This window comes from Nerophis lumbriciformis, linkage group LG09 (assembly GCF_033978685.3).
Source record: "Nerophis lumbriciformis linkage group LG09, RoL_Nlum_v2.1, whole genome shotgun sequence".
In the NCBI taxonomy this organism is placed as follows: domain Eukaryota; kingdom Metazoa; phylum Chordata; class Actinopteri; order Syngnathiformes; family Syngnathidae; genus Nerophis; species Nerophis lumbriciformis.
The window spans coordinates 51,534,623-51,555,077 of record NC_084556.2 but is presented as its reverse complement, the minus strand read 5'-3'; the positions used below and the strand labels follow the sequence as shown (position 1 = coordinate 51,555,077).

The 20,455-nt window shown below is 45.4% G+C and overlaps 1 protein-coding gene across 2 annotated transcripts in view; it reads left to right on the top strand.

Annotated features, from left to right (window-relative positions):
* The window catches only part of LOC133607877 (excitatory amino acid transporter 5-like), a 195,030-nt gene that overhangs the window by 76,700 nt on the left and 97,875 nt on the right, over nt 1-20,455 (top strand). The window contains exons 1-2 of one of the 2 annotated variants that reach the window (XM_061962910.2): nt 3,821-4,071; nt 11,874-12,089. In XM_061962910.2, coding sequence (XP_061818894.1) covers nt 11,878-12,089 — 212 coding nt within the window. In that variant the 5' untranslated portion in view covers nt 3,821-4,071; nt 11,874-11,877. Of the gene's footprint in view, nt 1-3,820; nt 4,072-11,873; nt 12,090-20,455 lie in introns of those variants that run through there. The other variant, XM_061962909.2, reaches the window with a different exon arrangement.

Below are 20,455 nucleotides of genomic sequence, written 5' to 3'. Positions count from 1 at the left end.
CACACACAGCCCGAAGAGGCAACAATGGTCCCCCTTCCAATGGGCTCACCACCCATACCAGGGGCCATACAGGTCGGGTGCAGTGTGAGCTGGGCAGCAGCCGAAGGCAGGGCACTTGGCGGTCCGATCCTCGGCTACATAAGCTAAAAATTATATAGATAAATAAATATTATTGATCCCACGTAGGGGAATTCAAGTGTCCAGCAGCATAAAAAAACATCCATTCATACCAGCAAATATAATAATAATAATCATAATAATCCATCCATCCATCTTCTTCCGCTTATCCGAGGTCGGGTCGCGGGGGCAGCAGCCTAAGCAGGGAAGCCCAGACTTCCCTCTCCCCAGCCACTTCGTCCAGCTCCTCCCGGGGGATCCCGAGGCGTTCCCAGGCCAGCCGGGAGAGATAGTCTTCCCAGCGTGTCCTGGGTCTTCCCCGTGGCCTCCTACCGGTCGGACGTGCGGGTGGCATCCTGACCAGATGCCCGAACCACCTCATCTGGCTCCTCTCGACGTGGAGGAGCAGCGGCTTTACTTTGAGCTCCCCCCGAATGACAGAGCTTCTCACCCTATCTCTAAGGGAGAGCCCCGCCACTCGGCGGAGGAAACTCATTTCGGCCGCTTGTACCCGTGATCTTGTCCTTTCGGTCATGACCCAAAGCTCATGACCATAGGTGAGGATGGGAACGTAGATCGACCGGTAAATCGAGAGCTTTGCCTTCCGGCTCAGCTCCTTCTTCACCACAACGGATCGATACAGCGTCCGCATTACTGAAGACGCCGCACCGATCCGCCTGTCGATCTCACGATCCACTCTTCCCTCACTCGTGAACAAGACTCCGAGGTACTTAAACTCCTCCACTTGGGGCAAGATCTCCTCCCCAACCCGGAGATGGCACTCCACCCTTTTCCGGGCGAGAACCATGGACTCGGACTTGGAGGTGCTGATTCCCATCCCAGTCGCTTCACACTCGGCTGCGAACCGATCCAGCGAGAGCTGAAGATCTTGGCCAGAGGAAGCCATCAGGACCACATCATCTGCAAATAGCAGAGACTAGTGATGGGTTGATGAGGCGTCATGAAGCGTTTCGACACATTGCAAAACTGTATTGATACTGTGTCGATACTGTGTCACTAAATACTGACATCTGCTGGACATTAAAAATCCCTACAGGCAACCTATGGACCGACTCAACTGACACTGATTTGATGCCCTAGTACAGGGGTCACCAACCTTTTTGAAACCAAAAACTACTTCTTGGGTACTGATTAATGCGAAGGGCTACCAGTTTGATACACACTTAAATAAATAAATATATTGTCATTTGTAAGTTACACGTAAGTGTGATTTAAACAAGAATAGCTAAATAAATACATTTATATATATAAAAAAATGGGTATTTCTGTCTGTCATTCCGTCGTACATTTTTTTTTCCTTTTACGGAAGGTTTTTTGTAGAGAATAAATGATGAAAAAAAACACTTAATTGAACGGTTTAAAAGAGGAGAAAACACGAAAAAATTTAAAATAAAATTTTGAAACATAGTTTATCTTCAATTTCGACTCTTTATAATTCAAAATTCAACCGACAAAAAGAAGAGAAAAACTAGCTTATTTGAATCTTTTTGAAAAAATTTAAAAAAGAATTTATGGAACATCATTAGTCATTTTTCCTGATTAAGATACATTTTAGAATTTTGATGACATGTTTTAAATTGGTTAAAATCCAATCTGCACTTTGTTAGAATATTTAACAAAGACAAATCAGTATTTCTTCTAGATTTTCCAGAACAAATTTTTTTAAAAGAAATTCAAAATTCTTTGAAATAAGATTTAAATTTGATTCTACAGATTCTCCAGATTTGTCAGAATATTTTTTTTGAATTTTAATCATAGCAAGTTTGAAGAAATATTTCACAAATATTCTTCGTCGAAATAACAGAAGCTAAAATATGTATTATTCTTTACAATAAAAAAATAAATAAATTTACTTGAACATTGATTTAAATTGTCAGGAAAGAAGAGGAAGAAATTTAAAAGGGAAAAAGGTATATTTGTTTAAAAATCCTAAAATCATTTTTAAGGTTGTATTTTTTCTCTAAAATTGTATTTCTAAAAGTAATAAGAAGCAAAGTCAAAAATAAATGAATTTATTTAAACAAGTGAAGACCCATCCATCCATCCATTTTCTACCGCTTATTCCAAGTGAAGACCAAGTCTTTAAAATATTTTCTTGGATTTTCAAATTCTATTTGAGTTTTGTCTCTTTTAGAATTAAAAATGTCGAGCAAAGCGAGACCAGCTTGCTAGTAAATAAATCAAATTTAAAAAATAGAGGCAGCTCACTGGTAAGTGCTGCTCTTTGAGCTATTTTTAGAACAGGCCAGCGGGCGACTGATCTGGTCCTTACGGGCTACCTGGTGACCGCGGGCACCGCGTTGGTGACCCCTGCCCTAGTATATACAATAATATAAACCAAGTCATCGTATTTCATTTAGGATTATTTCATATCTTCATTTAAATAAAAATATATTTTTATCATTTTTAGATACAGTCAATAAATAATGTGAACATGTATCATAACATGGAAATCTAAGAGAACGTGTTGTGGATGATTGTGGACTGGGAATTCTTTTAATTTTATTTTTTACACATTTAAAAAAAAAACAAAAAAAAAACAGTTTTTCCAACGTATTCAATTTTAGACGCTTTCTCTTCTTAGTTATTATTTCTCCGGCTGTAGAAAAGAGCCGCTCACAGGGCACAGAGGAGGCGACACAGTTGGCGTATCGGTCACGTGACCAAAACAGCTCATGATCGGTCACGTGACTTTCTAAAAGCGGTACGCGCACCGACACAGGGTTTCGCTCTATGAGCTCGACGCATGCGCCGATGCATCGGTGTTGCCGGACCCATCACTAGCAGAGACCTAATCCTGCAGCCACCAAACCAGATCCCCTCAACGCCCTGACTGCGCCTAGAAATTCTGTCCATAAAGGTTATGAACAGAATGGGTGACAAAGGGCAGCCTTGACGGAGTCCAACCCTCACTGGAAACGTGTCCGACTTACTGCCGGCAATGCGGACCAAGCTCTGACACTGATTATACAGGGAGCGAACTGCCACAATAAGACAGTCCGTCAATAATAATAATACATTTTATTTATAAGGCGCCTTTCTAGGCACTCAAGGACACCGTACAAAATCGAAACAATAAAATCAAATAAATAGGTATTTCTCACAGATACCGACAACAGTAACAAAGTGCACATGTATTTATATTTGTTGGACAGTATATTTGTTTACAAGCGCCCTCGGTGTGCAAGATGTACGCAGCCTTCTGCTGAATGCTCAGTCGAGGCGACACTGAACGCAATAAGTGGCACAAAATGGATGGTTAGCCTTCAACGACGCTTTGAGGCATTTGTGATAAAGAGCTGTATAAATAAACTTGGATTTGTTGATTGATTAATTTGACAAAAAAGGACGACAGTGCACGTCTCCGCTGTCCTTTTCACAGTCAGCTAATAATAATAATAATAATAATAATAATAATAATAATAATAATAATAGATTTTATTTGTAATAAGCACTTTACATTGAGTAAACAACCTCAAAGTGCTACAGTGTATTAAAAAAATTAAAAAAGATAAAAAATAAATAAAAATAAAAACTAGAACTGTTGTGTATGGACTAAAGGGGAGGTAACGGCAAACAGACACCAGGGGGCAGTATATACAATTATTTATTATATATATAGTCAATATATATATATATATATATATATATAAATAATAATAAACAATACTACTGACCTAAGGAAATGGAGTGTGAACTATATCCAAAAGGGAATGGTGTAAGACTATGTGTAGAATTTAACTGAAGTGAGTGTTACCAACGTGTTGAACGAGATACGCGGAAGTCCAGGGGGCAGGCAGATGATCCGGGGCGAGAGCGAGGCGTCAGAATCCAGGGACGAGCAAGAGGTCGAGGAACGAAGGAGGCAGTCAGAGTCCAGAGGGAGATCCAGGGAAAAGTGAGATGCACAGCTCACTTTCCAGGTGACGAAGGGTAGGTACTACACCATGAGAAAACTAAGTTCCCGCCCCGATCCTTGGGTCCACTGGTCCTTTATTGATGCTTGCCCTCATCAGACCCAGGAGTGTAGATTGCCGGTGAGTGATTGCAGCTTGCGGCTGCTGCAGGGCAGGATGTGCGCACCCGTGGGCGTGTCCCGAGGTGCGCACAGACGGATGAGCGGCTTTGGCAGGAGCCTGAGCCGTAACAAGAACAGCCAAATAGCTAAAACTAGTATGCATATATCTAAAAAAAAAAAAGACTTTTTTTAAAAGAAGGGTTTTTAAGCCTTTTTTAAAAGCATCCACAGTCTGTGGTGCCCTCAGGTGGTCAGGGAGAGCGTTCCACAAACTGGGAGCGGCGGAGCAGAAAGCCCGGTCTCCCATTGTTCGGAGCTTTGTCCTCGGAGGTTGGACGAGGTTAGCCTGTCCGGAGCAGAGGTGAGGTGTGGAGGATTTGGGGGTGAGTAGTTCTTTGAGGTAGAGGGGGGCATTTCCATGGTGGGTTAGTAGGGAGACTTTGAATTCAATCCTGAGTGGAACAGGAAGCCAGTGAAGGGATTTGAGAGTTGGTGTGATATGGTCATATTTCCTAACAATGGAGGTAATTAGACTGGCTCTGTTCTGACTTTATTTTATTACAGTGGAACCTCGATTCACAAACGCCTCTGTGTGTGTTTTTAAACAGCACGAAGAAACAGAAGCTCCAGTTTTTTGTTGAGGATTGATGTTCCTTCTTTTGAAATATTTTCCTTCCTTCGTTTTATTTCTTTACACTTTTTTTCCTTCATTCATGTTTGTAAGATTGAAAATATTAAATATAACAAAAGGATAACGCCCTTTGTGTATTTTACATAAATAATGTCCATTGTGTATTTCATGTAAATAAAATAGACGGTTTAGTGTTAACCCTTGTATGGTGGGACCCGTTTTCATTTTTTATTAAAAGAAAAATGATACACTTAATTAATTTTTCAAACTGAGACTCACTGACTTTGGCTCATTTTCTGTGAAGAACATATATCAGAATACATATTTACCGGTAATGACCACACACCATACACCCCCCCTACACATTTCTATTACATATAAGATGTCCGGGTCCAATGGACCCGTGGCAAATAGAAGTGTGGAAATTGATCAAGGAGGAGGACAGAGTGTAGGTACACAGAACATCAGAGGGTCAAATGTGCGAGAAAATGAGAGCAGACAGTGTTGACAGACAATGTTGCAACCTTGTGTGGGAACCGCAGGTGCAGAAACACAAAAGAAGAATCCCTGTGGGGATGCAGAAACTGGCAGAGAAATGTTTTCCGTGCAACGTTCATATTGTTACTCAGACAGCGTTTGTGGGTCTGATGGACCCGTTGCATTTTGTGGCTTTTAATGCCTCACAATCAAACGCTTTTATGTTAAAATACTGAACAGATGTTTATTGGGATAATATGTTCAGTATTTTAACATTAGTTAAATACATACTCCTCAGCCTTCCCGGTAAGGTCTATTCAGGTGTACTGGAGAGGAGGCTACGCCGGATAGTCCAACCTCGGATTCAGGAGGAACAGTGTGGTTTTCGTCCTGGTCGTGGAACTGTGGACCAGCTCTATACTCTCGGCAGGGTCCTTGAGGGTGCATGGGAGTTTGCCCAACCAGTCTACATGTGCTTTGTGGACTTGGAGAAGGCATTTGACCGTGTCCCTCGGGAGGTCCTGTGGGGAGTGCTCAGAGAGTATGGGGTATCGGACTGTCTTATTGTGGCTGTCCGCTCCCTGTATGATCAGTGTCAGAGCTTGGTCCGCATTGCCGGCAGTAAGTCGGACACGTTTCCAGTGAGGGTTGGACTCCGTCAAGGCTGCCCTTTGTCACCGATCCTGTTCATAACTTTTATGGACAGAATTTCTAGGCGCTGTCAAGGCGTTGAGGGGATCCGGTTTGGTGGCTGCAGGATTAGGTCTCTGCTTTTTGCAGATGATGTGGTCCTGATGGCTTCATCTGGCCAGGATCTTCAGTTCTCACTGGATCGGTTCGCAGCCGAGTGTGAAGCGACTGGGATGAGAATCAGCACCTCCAAGTCCGAGTCCATGGTTCTCGCCCGGAAAAGGGTTTAGTGCCATCTCCGGGTTGGGGAGGAGACCCTGCCCCAAGTGGAGGAGTTCAAGTACCTAGGAGTCTTGTTCACGAGTGAGGGAAAAGTGGATCGTGAGATCGACAGGCGGATCGGTGCGGCATCTTCAGTAATGCGGACGCTGTATCGATCCGTTGTGGTGAAGAAGGAGCTGAGCCGGAAGGCAAAGCTCTCAATTTACCGGTCGATCTACGTTCCCATCCTTACCTATGGCCATGAGCTTTGGGTTATGACCGAAAGGACAAGATCACGGGTACAGGCGGCCGAAATGAGTTTCCTCCGCCGGGTGGCGGGGCTCTCCCTTAGAGATAGGGTGAGAAGCTCTGCCATCCGGGGGGAGCTCAAAGTAAAGCCACTGCTCCTCCACATCGAGAGGAGCCAGATGAGGTGGTTCGGGCATCTGGTCAGGATGCCACCCGAACGCCTCCCTCGGGAGGTGTTTAGGGCACGTCCAACCGGTAGGAGGCCACGGGGAAGACCCAGGACACGTTGGGAAGACTATGTCTCCCGGCTGGCCTGGGAACGCCTCGGGATCCCCCGGGAGGAGCTGGACGAAGTGGCTGGGGAGAGGAAAGTCTGGGCTTCCCTGCTTAGGCTGCTGCCCCCGCCACCCGACCTCGGATAAGCAGAAGAAGATGGATGGATGGATGGATGGATTTTAACATTAAGAGCCACAAAATGCAACGGGTGCATCAGACCCACAAACGCTGACTGAGTGACAACAATATATAGAATATTAAACACCATTCACACATCAAACATTGTATTTGACTTATCACTATAAGCGTTGTTGCCCCCTACTGGACAAATTTAGCACTACACGTATTAAACGAGGTTTGATCGTTACTCTTAGAGAAAAATACAACACCACCACGAATACGAAAGATATCACAAAGTCTGCAATTTAAATATGTTTATGCACAAATGATATCTACTTACAATTCTTTTACCAAGTTAGGTGATTAAGCTTATGTGTCCGTCGCTTGAAAAGGTCCGACAGGAAACAATGACTCGGGCACATTCCTACTTTTTTGTCCAGTCGTTAAAAAGTCAGATTTTCGCAATTCATATAGATTGTTTTCAGGGTCGACGGCGCTATTTTATTGAGTTGTCTTCTTCTACTCCCCCCACTGCTGCTTCATTGTGACACATATTACTTCTCTGTTGCCCCCTGTGGGGTGGCGGGAGTACTGCATACATGAGCAACCCTAGTTTGAATGGTTTCATCAAGCCTATTCGGGCCAAATGAAAAACTTTGGCGGGCCGGATCGAGCCAAATATGCCTCGGTGTGCGACCAACGTCTCAGTGTATAGTCGCTTCATTCACTTTATTTGCCGCTAGAACCTGTAAAACACCATTTTGAAGAGGCGGGCCTAACCAGGCGTTTTTTTCTCTCCAGGAATTGTGAAATAAAATCATGTCTGAAGCCCAGAACACTCCACACATTTCCCCAGTTTTAGTTTAGAGATAAGGAAAGATTGGCCTGGCCCACTAGCATCCCTCTTTATGTTTGTGAACTTTATAGTCTATACATTTAGAGTGATGTGATAATCAAACATTAGTCTAGAATGAAAGAGTATATAAGAGAATTGACAGAGTGTGTGTACAATGTTGTCCTGGCTAGCAGTGCCTCGTTAAAATCCAGCCGCTGTTGCTTAGGAGGTGAAGTCTGTCTCTCTTTACTAGCTTCGTCGAAGCATGTTGCTTTTGTAGCTGTTTCAGCAGATTTGAATTGCTAGGATAGGATCTTTGATCCAAGACACAACTTACATTTAACTAAAATGTTCTTTTCTTTGTGGTCGACAAAAGAAAAGTAGTGAGAATATCTCCATGTTAAGAAACTCGGCTTCGGGCTTCGCCATGTCTTGTTAGTAAACACAGACACGCCCCCTCCCACACACACACAGAGCGCGCCTCTTCCTTGTCGCCTCATCTCCGTCGCCTCTTCTGCAGCTCTCCAATAAAACACACTCAGATCTTCTCAGTTTCTCGCCGATACTACATAAAAAATAACGTAAAATAACGCAGTAACGCATCATGTAGTAACGGTAACTGAGTTACTGAATATAAAAAATTACGCGTTAGATTACTATTTACCGCCGAAAGTAACGGTGCTAGTCCCAACACTGCTAGCCACAAATCGAACGACTTTTTGAGCCGAGTAACAGCTGAGGTGCAGGTAAAAGCACATGGATCGGCTCACAGATATTGAAGAGACAAGTCCACAATTGCAACAATTATCAATAAATAACGTTTATATGGTTGTTGCTCGTGTAGCTAAATGAGAAGCAGCCAGCCGGCAATAGAATTTCCCAGGCTATCATTTGGCCATTTATATGGCGACCTGATGTCCAAAAGCGACCATGCCGGTAGCAGCACGGAAGAACAATATAAGACGAGCCGTGGGTGTTTGGAAAAGTTCCTAAAGAGACAAAACTTCCTACTCAGTGGCCTAGTGGTTAGAGTGTCCGCCCTGAGATCGGTAGTGTCAGGTTCAAACACTGATGACATCTATTAAACAAGACAAGAAGCAAAGAATCAAACAGAGGCATCGTTCAATTTTGCTCAATTGAGGAGAAACGTGTCGACCTGTAACCTCTTACAGTGTCACCCACGCTTTTTACTTGGACTTTCCCTGTTTACATAACAACATCTGTTTCTAAAGGAATGGGGAGTATGTAAACAGTCATTGTTTTCGGTCACATTAACACAAAATAAAAAGATGCCTCGGGCTTGGGCTGGTCCTGGATTCAGCTTGAGCAGGTCTTCGATGACAATAGATAACCCCCATCCCGTCTCCTCCCATCGTACACAATGGAATTTTCCAAGCCTTTGCTTGGTGTAACAAAGACAACCTCTTGTCTGTTCATTGGGAACTCAGGGAACGGAAAGTTTTTTGATAATTTACATACAATTTTTCTGACAGGTAGGTTGTGAGTTCAAACCCCGGCCGAGTCATACCAAAGACTATAAAAATGGTTAATGATTTAATTGCCTCCCTGCTTGGCGCTCAGCATCAAGGGTTGGAATTGGGGGTTAAATCACCAAAAATGATTCCCGGGCACGGCACCGCTGCTGCCCACTGCTCCCCTCACCTCCCAGGGGGTGAACAAGGGTGATGGGTCAAATGGAGAGGTAAAATTTCACCACACCTAGTGTGTGTATGTGACAATCATTGGTACTTGTCAACCCAGTGGGATGACAACGAGAAACCTTGGAGAGGACCGCAGATGTTGGGGAGACCGGTGCAATGGACGTCAAGTGGGTCTACCATAATATTGTGAAAGTCCAGTCCATAGTGGATCTAACGTAATAGTGAGAGTCCAGCCCATAGTGGATCTAACATAATAGTGAGAGTCCAGTCCATTGTGGATCTAACATAATAGTGAGAGTTGAGTCCATAGTGGATCTAACATAATAGTGAGAATCCAGTCCATTGTGGATCTAACATAATAGTGAGAATCCAGTCCATAGTGGATCTAACATAATAGTGAAAGTCCAGTCCAAAGTAGATCTAACATAATAGTGAGAGTCCAGTCCATAGTGGATCTAACATAATAGTGTGAGAGTCCAGTCCATAGTGGATCTAACATAATAGTGAGAGTCCAGTCCATAGTGGATCTAAAATAATAGTGAGAGTCCAGTCCACAGTGGATCCAGCATAATATTGTGAGAGTCCAGTCCCTAGTGGATCTAACATAATAGTGAGAATCCAGTCCATAGTGGATCTAACATAATAGTGAAAGTCCAGTTCAAAGTGGATCTAACATAATAGTGAGAGTCCAGTCCATAGTGGATCTAACATAATAGTAAGAGTCCAGTCCGTAGTGGATCTAAAATAATAGTGAGAGTCCAGTCCATAGTGGATCTAACAAAATAGTGTGAGAGTCCAGTCCATAGTGGATCTAACATAATAGTGAGAGTCCAGTCCATAGTGAATCTAACATAATAGTGAGAGTCCAGTCCATAGTGGATCTAACATAATAGTGAGAGTCCAGTCCAAAGTGGATCTAACCTAATAGTGAGAGTCCAGTCCATAGTGGATCTAACATAATAGTGAGAGTCCAGTCCATAGTGGATCTAACATAATAGTGAGAGTCCAGTCCATAGTGGATCTAAAATAATAGTGAGAGTCCAGTCCATAATGGATCTAACATAATAGTGAGAGTCCAGTCCATAGTGGATCCAACATAATAGTGAGAGTCCAGTCCAAAGTGGATCTAACCTAATAGTGAGAGTCCAGTCCATAGTGGATCTAACATAATAGTGAGAGTCCAGTCCATAGTGGATCTAACATAATAGTGAGAGTCCAGTCCATAGTGGATCTAAAATAATAGTGAGAGTCCAGTCCATAGTGGATCTAACATAATAGTGAGAGTCCAGTCCATAGTGGATCTAAAATAATAGTGAGAGTCCAGTCCATAGTGGATCTAACATAATAGTGAGAGTCCAGTCCATTGTGGATCTAACATAATAGTGAGAGTCCAGTCCATAGTGGATCTAACATAATAGTGAGAGTCCAGTCCATAGTGGATCTAACATAATAGTGAGAGTCCAGTCCATAGCGGATCTAACATAATAGTGAGAGTCCAGCCCATAGTGGATCTAACATAATAGTGAGAGTCCAGTCCATCTTGGATCTAACATAATAGTGAGAGTCCAGTCCATAGTGGATCTAACATAATAGTGAGAGTCCAGTCCATAGTGGATCTAACATAATAGTGAGAGTCCAGTCCATAGTGGATCTAACATAATAGTGAGAGTCCAGTCCATAGTGGATCTAAAATAATAGTGAGAGTCCAGTCCACAGTGGATCTAACATAATAGTGAGAGTCCAGTCCATAGTGGATCTAAAATGATAGTGAGAGTCCAGTCCATAGTGGATCTAAAATAATAGTGAGAGTCCAGTCCATAGTGGATCTAACATAATAGTGAGAGTCCAGTCCATAGTGGATCTAACATTATAGTGAGAGTCCAGTCCATAGTGGATCTAACATAATAGTGAGAGTCCAGTCCATAGTGGGCCCAGCAGGGGACCATCCCGAGTGGAGACGGGTCAGCAGCGCAAAGATGTCCCCAACCGATGCACAGGCGAGCGGTCCACCCCGGGTCCCGACTCTGGACAGCCAGCACTTCATCCATGGCCACCGGACCTTTGCCCGCCCCTTCACAAGGGAGAGGGGGGCAGAGCAAAAAAGAAAAGAAACGGCAGATCAACTGGTCTAAAAAGGGGGGTCTATTTAAAGGCTCGAGTATACAAATGAGTTTTAAGATGGGACTTAAATGCTTCTACTGAGGTAGCATCTCTAACTGTTACCAGGAGGGCATTCCATAGTACTGGAGCCCGAATAGAAAACGCTCTATAGCCCGCAGACTTTTTTTGGGCTCTGGGAATCACTAATAAGCCGGAGTTCTTTGAACGCCGATTTCTTGCTGGGATACAATCAGCAAGATATGATGTGACACATACGCCTCGCTGTTGTTGCCCCCTGCGGGGTGGCTGGGATACTGCATGCATAATCAGCCCTAGTTTGAACAGTTTCATCAAGCCTATTTGGATGATGTTTGGCCGGCCGGATGTGCCGCCAATTGTTCTAAAGGGAATTATTGCATATTTTTCTAAATGTGTCTCTCCTCCTTTTCTCTCTTTCTTCATCTTTGCATATTTCAGTTTGATGTCGGGTCTGGCGGCTCTGGATGCCAAGTGCTCCAGCCGCCTGGGCATCATGACCATCTCCTACTACCTCTGGACCACCTTCGTGGCTGTGGTGGTGGGCATCGTCATGGTGTACATCATCCACCCCGGTGGAGCCGCTCAGAAGGAGGACTCCGATGAGAGCAAGAAGCCGATGACCAGCTCTGCCGACGCGCTGCTGGATCTCATTCGGTGAGAGAGTTTCCCCACGTTCAGTGTCTGGTAGCTTAGAGAAACCGTGAAGATAGCCTGTTATCCCCACACATACAACGTTTTTGGTGGTCTGAAACGAAAGTTTTCAAGGACATGGTCATTGTCGTTTTCATGGGGCGAATGAAACCGCCTGAGTACCCGAGAACTAGACGTCGCCGCCTCTTTCCCGCCCTGTCGCCGTCCGACAGGGAGAAGTCAACAACAGCTGTCAACAACAGAGCTGTGATTGTGATGTACAGTAGTTACTACTATTAGCTCTATGGCAGGGGTCGGCAACCTTTACCAGTCAAAGAGCCATTTTGACCAGTTTCACAAATTAAAGAAAACAATGGGAGCCACAAAAATCTTTTGAAATTTAAAATGAAATGACGGTGCATTCAAAGTTTTTTTTTTGCTTTGTGCTATGTACAAACCAAGGGTCTCAGACACGCGGCCCACACCTTAATATGAAAATTGAATGTTAGTGCGGCCCGCGAGTTTTATATGAATGGCGCTTGACAGCGTCATTCTTGTCAACCCTTCCGATTTTTCCGGCAGACTACGAATTTCGGGGCAACTATTCTCTCGGACGTGCCGTGATGGTACAGCATTTAGCGCCCACTACAACCAGCGTGCCGGCCCAGCCACACGATGTATGGGGCTTCTGCTTGCTCACATAAGTGACAGCAATGCATACTTGGTCAACAACCACACAGGTTACACTGACGGTGGCGGTATAAAAAACTTTAACACTCTTGCTAATAATGCGCCACACTGCGAACCCACACCAAACAAGAATGACAAACACATTTCGGGAGAACATCTGCACCGTAACAGAAGAAATACCCCAAATCGCATGCAGCCCTAACTCTTCCGGGCTACATTATACACCCCTGCTACCAAACCCCACCCACCTCAACCGACGCACGGAAGGGGGGGGGGGGGGGGGTTGATGTGTGAGGGAGCAGGGTTGGGGTGGGTGCGGGGTTTGGTGGTAGCAGGGGTGTATAATGTAGCCCGGAAGAGTTAGGGCTGCATGGGATTCTGGGTATTTGTTCTGTTGTGTTTATGTTGTGTTAAGCTGCAGATAATCTCCCAAAATGTGGTTGTCATTCTTGTTTGGTTTTGGTTCAAAGTGTGGCGCATTATTAGTAAGAGTGTTAAAGTTGTTTTATATGGTCACCGTCAGTGTAACCTGTGTGGCTGTTGACCAAGGTCACTTACGTGTGCAAGCAGAAGATGCATAAAACAAGAGACTGGGCTGGCACGCTGTTTATATAGATTGTAGAGGGCGCTAAATGCTGTACCATTATGGCACGCCTTTAATATTATTGTAAGGGTGAATATCGGAGGATATTAATCCCGGTAATTTTCTGCGAGAGGTACTGAAATCCGGAAGTCTCGGCAAGTATGCAGCTGAGCCGCATCAGAGTGATCAAAGAGCCGCATGCGGCTCCGGAGCCGCGGGTTGCAGACCCCTGCTCTATGGCAACAAACCATGGTCATCATCTATCAGCTAGGCATGCACTACAGACACACACGGCATGTTATTCTAAACAATGTCAAACTCTGGCCACCAGATGAACGGGCGCTTGTTTGTCTCCTTTACTATTGTGCACTACTGCTAAAACCGGTGTCAATCACAAGTGCCTCAAAGGGGTGCCCAAACCACGACGACATCCTCGGTTCTGATCCCATATCAGGACAAGAAAAACCTCAACCCAATGACAAACCTTGGAAGGCACCGTAAATTTGTTTTGATTCGTTCTAATTAGAGATGTCCGATAATATCGGACTGACGATATTATCGGCCGATAAATTATCGGTATCGGTTTAAAAATTAACGGACTGTCTTATTGTGGCAGTTCGCTCCCTGTATGATCAGTGTCAGAGCTTGGTCCGCATTGCCGGCAGTAAGTCGGACACGTTTCCAGTGAGGGTTGGACTCCGCCAAGGCTGCCCTTTGTCACCGATTCTGTTCATAACCTTTATGGACAGAATTTCTAGGCGCAGTCAGGGCGTTGAGGGGATCTGGTTTGGTGGCTGCAGGATAAGGTCTCTGCTATTTGCAGATGATGTGGTCCTGATGGCTTCCTCCGGCCAAGATCTTCAGCTCTCACTGGATCGGTTCGCAGCCGAGTGTGAAGCGACTGGGATGGGAATCAGCACCTCCAAGTCCGAGTCCATGGTTCTCTCCCGGAAAAGGGTGGAGTGCCATCTCCGGGTATGGGAGGAGATCTTGCCCCAAGTGGAGGAGTTCAAGTACCTCGGAGTCTTGTTCACGAGTGGGGGAAGAGTGGATCGTGAGATCGACAGGCGGATCGGTGCGGCGTCTTCAGTAATGCGGACGCTGTATCGATCCGTTGTGGTGAAGAAGGAGCTGAGCCGGAAGGCAAAGCTCTCGATTTACCGGTCGATCTACGTTCCCATCCTCACCTATGGTCATGAGCTTTGGGTCATGACCGAAAGGACAAGATCACGGGTACAAGTGGCCAAAATGAGTTTCCTCCGCCGAGTGGCGGGGCTCTCCCTTAGAGATAGGGTGAGAAGCTCTGTCATCCGGGAGGAGCTCAAAGTAAAGCCGCTGCTCCTCCACATGGAGAGGAGCCAGATGAGGTGGTTCGGGCATCTGGTCAGGATGCCACCCGAACGCCTCCCTAGGAAGGTGTTCCGGGCACGTCCGACCGGTAGGAGGCCACGGGGAAGACCCAGGACACACTGGGAAGACTATCTCTCCCGGCTGGCCTGGGAACGCCTCGGGATCCCCCGGGAGGAGCTGGACGAAGTGGCTGGGGAGAGGGAAGTCTGGGCTTCCCTGCTTAAGCTGCTGCCCCCGCGACCCGATCTCGGATAAGCGGAAGAAGATGGATGGATGGATGGGTTTCAAAATTATCGGTATCGGTTTCAAAAAGGAAAATGTATGACTTTTTTAAAACGCCGCTGTGTACACGGCCGTATGGAGAATTACAGAGCGCCAATAAACCTTAAAGGCACTGCCTTTGCGTGCCGGCCCAGTCACATAATATCTACGGCTTTTCACACACACAAGTGAATGCAACGCATACTTGATCAACTGCTGACACTAAGGGTGGCCGTATAAACAACTTTAACACTCTTACAAATATGCGCCACACTGTGAACCCACACCAAACAAGAATGACAAACACATTTCGGGAGAACATCTGCACCGTAACACAACATAAACACAACAGAACAAATACCCAGAAACCCCTTGCAGCACTAACTCTTCCGGGACGCTACAATATACACCCCCCGCCACCCCGCCCAACTCAACCTCCTTATGCTCTCTCAGGGAGAGGCATACTTGCCAACCCTCCCGATTTTCCCCGGAGACTCCCGAATTTCAATGCCCCTCCCGAAAATCTCCCGGGGCAACCATTCTCCCGATTTCTACCCGGACAAAAATATTGGGGGCGTGCCTTAAAGGCACTGCCTTTAGCATCCTCTACAACCTGTCGTCACGTCTGCTTTTCCTCCATACAAACAGCGTGCAATGCATACTTGATCATTTCCCATACAGGTCACACTGAGGGTAGCCGTATAAAGAACTTTAACACTGTTACAAATATGTGAACCCACACCAAACGAGAATGACAAACACATTTCGGGAGAACATCCGCACCGTAACACAACATAAACACGACAGAACAAATACCCAGAACCCCTTGCAGCACTAACTCTTCCGGGACGCTACAATATACACCCCCGCTACCACCAGATCTGTTAATGCACGCTTTGTTTGTTTTGGTTTGTCAGACAGACCTTCAAAGTTGGATCTATCGCATGCCTGCGTTTCACCAATCAAATGCAGTCACTGGTGACGTTTGACTCCGTTTCACCAATCAAATGCAGTCACTGGTGACGTTTGACTCCGTTTCACCAATCAAATCCAGTCACTGGTGACGTTTGACTCCGTTTCACCAATCAAATCCAGTCACTGGTGACGTTTGACTCCGTTTCACCAATCAAATGCAGTCACTGGTGACGTTTGACTCCGTTTCACCAATCAAATGCAGTCACTGGTGACGTTTGATTCCGTTTCACCAATCAAATGCAGTCACTGGTGACGTTTGACTCCGTTTCACCAATCAAATCCAGTCACTGGTGACGTTTGACTCCGTTTCACCAATCAAATGCAGTCACTGGTGACGTTTGACTCCGTTTCACCAATCAAATGCAGTCACTGGTGACGTTTGACTCCGTTTCACCAATCAAATCCAGTCACTGGTGACGTTTGACTCCGTTTCACCAATCAAATGCAGTCACTGGTGACGTTTGACTCCGTTTCACCAATCAAATGCAGTCACTGGTGACGTTTGACTCCGTTTCACCAATCAAATGTAGTCACTGGTGACGTTTGACTCCGTTTCACCAATCAAATGCAGTCACTGGTGACGTTTGACTCCGTTTCACCAATCAAATGCAGTCACTGGTGACGTTTGACTCTGTTTCACCAATCAAATGCAGTCACTGGTGACGTTTGACTCTGTTTCACCAATCAAATGCAGTCACTGGTGACGTTTGACTCTGTTTCACCAATCAAATGCAGTCACTGGTGACGTTTGACTCCGTTTCACCAATCAAATGCAGTCACTGGTGACGTTTGACTCCGTTTCACCAATCAAATCCAGTCACTGGTGACGTTTGACTCCGTTTCACCAATCAAATTCAGTCACTGGTGACGTTTGACTCCGTTTCACCAATCAAATGCAGTCACTGGTGACGTTTGACTCCGTTTCACCAATCAAATGCAGTCACTGGTGACGTTTGACTCCGTTTCACCAATCAAATGCAGTCACTGGTGACGTTTGACTCCGTTTCACCAATCAAATGCAGTCACTGGTGACGTTTGACTCAGTTTCACCAATCAAATGCAGTCACTGGTGACGTTTGACTCCGTTTCACCAATCAAATCCAGTCACTGGTGACGTTTGACTCCGTTTCACCAATCAAATGCAGTCACTGGTGACGTTTGACTCCGTTTCACCAATCAAATGCAGTCACTGGTGACGTTTGACTCCGTTTCACCAATCAAATGCAGTCACTGGTGACGTTTGACTCCGTTTCACCAATCAAATGCAGTCACTGGTGACGTTTGACTCCGTTTCACCAATCAAATGCAGTCACTGGTGACGTTTGACTCCGTTTCACCAATCAAATGCAGTCACTGGTGACGTTTGACTCCGTTTCACCAATCAAATGCAGTCACTGGTGACGTTTGACTCCGTTTCACCAATCAAATGCAGTCACTGGTGACGTTTGACTCCGTTTCACCAATCAAATGCAGTCACTGGTGACGTTTGACTCCGTTTCACCAATCAAATGCAGTCACTGGTGACGTTTGACTCCGTTTCACCAATCAAATGCAGTCACTGGTGACGTTTGACTCCGTTTCACCAATCAAATGCAGTCACTGGTGACGTTTGACTCCGTTTCACCAATCAAATGCAGTCACTGGTGACGTTTGACTCCGTTTCACCAATCAAATGCAGTCACTGGTGACGTTTGACTCCGTTTAACCAATCAAATCCAGTCACTGGTGACGTTTGACTCCGTTTCACCAATCAAATCCAGTCACTGGTGACGTTTGACTCCGTTTCACCAATCAAATGCAGTCACTGGTGACGTTTGACTCCGTTTCACCAATCAAATGCAGTCACTGGTGACGTTTCACTCCGTTTCACCAATCAAATGCAGTCACTGGTGACGTTTGACTCCGTTTCACCAATCAAATGCAGTCACTGGTGACGTTTGACTCCGTTTCACCAATCAAATGCAGTCACTGGTGACGTTTGACTCCGTTTCACCAATCAAATGCAGTCACTGGTGACGTTTGACTCCGTTTCACCAATCAAATGCAGTCTCTGGTGACGTTTGACTCCGTTTCACCAATCAAATGCAGTCACTGGTGACGTTTGACTCCGTTTCACCAATCAAATGCAGTCACTGGTGACGTTTGACTCCGTTTCACCAATCAAATGCAGTCACTGGTGACGTTTGACTCCGTTTCACCAATCAAATGCAGTCACTGGTGACGTTTGACTCCGTTTCACCAATCAAATGCAGTCACTGGTGACGTTTGACTCCGTTTCACCAATCAAATGCAGTCACTGGTGACGTTTGACTCCGTTTCACCAATCAAATGCAGTCACTGGTGACGTTTGACTCCGTTTCACCAATCAAATGCAGTCACTGGTGACGTTTGACTCCGTTTAACCAATCAAATCCAGTCACTGGTGACGTTTGACTCCGTTTCACCAATCAAATCCAGTCACTAGTGACGTTTGACTCCGTTTCACCAATCAAATGCAGTCACTGGTGACGTTTGACTCCGTTTCACCAATCAAATGCAGTCACTGGTGACGTTTCACTCCGTTTCACCAATCAAATGCAGTCACAGGTGACGTTTGACTCCGTTTCACCAGTCAAATGCAGTCACTGGTGACGTTTGACTCCGTTTCACCAATCAAATGCAGTCACTGGTGACGTTTGACTCCGTTTCACCAATCAAATGCAGTCACTGGTGACGTTTGACTCCGTTTCACCAATCAAATGCAGTCACAGGTGACGTTTGACTCCGTTTCACCAGTCAAATGCAGTCACTGGTGACGTTTGACTCCGTTTCACCAATCAAATGCAGTCACTGGTGACGTTTGACTCCGTTTCACCAATCAAATGCAGTCACTGGTGACGTTTGACTCCGTTTCACCAATCAAATGCAGTCACTGGTGACGTTTGACTCCGTTTCACCAATCAAATGCAGTCACTGGTGACGTTTGACTCCGTTTCACCAGTCAAATGCAGTCACTGGTGACGTTTGACTCCGTTTCACCAATCAAATGCAGTCACTGGTGACGTTTGACTCCGTTTAACCAATCAAATGCAGTCACTGGTGACGTTTGACTCCGTTTCACCAATCAAATGCAGTCACTGGTGACGTTTGACTCCGTTTCACCAATCAAATGCAGTCATTGGTAACGTTTGACTCCGTTTCACCAATCAAATCCAGTCACTGGTGACGTTTGACTCCGTTTCACCAATCAAATGCAGTCACTGGTGACGTTTGACTCCGTTTCACCAATCAAATGCAGTCACTGGTGACGATTGACTCCGTTTCACCAATCAAATCCAGTCACTGGTGACGTTTGACTCCGTTTCACCAATCAAATGCAGTCACTGGTGACGTTTGACTCCGTTTCACCAATCAAATGCAGTCACTGGTGACGTTTGACTCTGTTTCACCAATCAAATGCAGTCACTGGTGACGTTTGACTCCGTTTCACCAATCAAATGCAGTCACTGGTGACGTTTGACTCCGTTTCACCAATCAAATGCAGTCACTGGTGACGTTTGACTCTGTTTCACCAATCAAATGCAGTCACTGGTGACGTTTGACTCCGTTTCACCAATCAAATGCAGTCACTGGTGACGATTGACTCCGTTTCACCAATCAAATCCAGTCACTGGTGACGTTTGACTCCGTTTCACCAATCAAATGCAGTCACTGGTGACGTTTGACTCCGTTTAACCAATCAAATCCAGTCACTGGTGACGTTTGACTCCGTTTCACCAATCAAATGCAGTCACTGGTGACGTTTGACTCCGTTTCACCAATCAAATGCAGTCACTGGTGACGTTTGACTCCGTTTCACCAATCAAATCCAGTCACTGGTGACGTTTGACTCCGTTTCACCAATCAAATGCAGTCACTGGTGACGTTTGACTCTGTTTCACCAATCAAATGCAGTCACTGGTGACGTTTGACTCCGTTTCACCAATCAAATGCAGTCACTGGTGACGTTTGACTCTGTTTCACCAATCAAATGCAGTCACTGGTGACGTTTGACTCTGTTTCACCAATCAAATGCAGTCACTGGTGACGTTTGACTCCGTTTCACCAATCAAATGCAGTCACTGGTGACGATTGACTCCGTTTCACCAATCAAATCCAGTCACTGGTGACGTTTGACTCCGTTTCACCAATCAAATGCAGTCACTGGTGACGTTTGACTCCGTTTCACCAATCAAATGCAGTCACTGGTGACGTTTGACTCCGTTTCACCAATCAAATCCAGTCACTGGTGACGTTTGACTCCGTTTCACCAATCAAATTCAGTCACTGGTGACGTTTGACTCCGTTTCACCAATCAAATGCAGTCACTGGTGACGTTTGACTCCGTTTCACCAATCAAATGCAGTCACTGGTGACGTTTGACTCCGTTTCACCAATCAAATGCAGTCACTGGTGACGTTTGACTCCGTTTCACCAATCAAATGCAGTCACTGGTGACGTTTGACTCAGTTTCACCAATCAAATGCAGTCACTGGTGACGTTTGACTCCGTT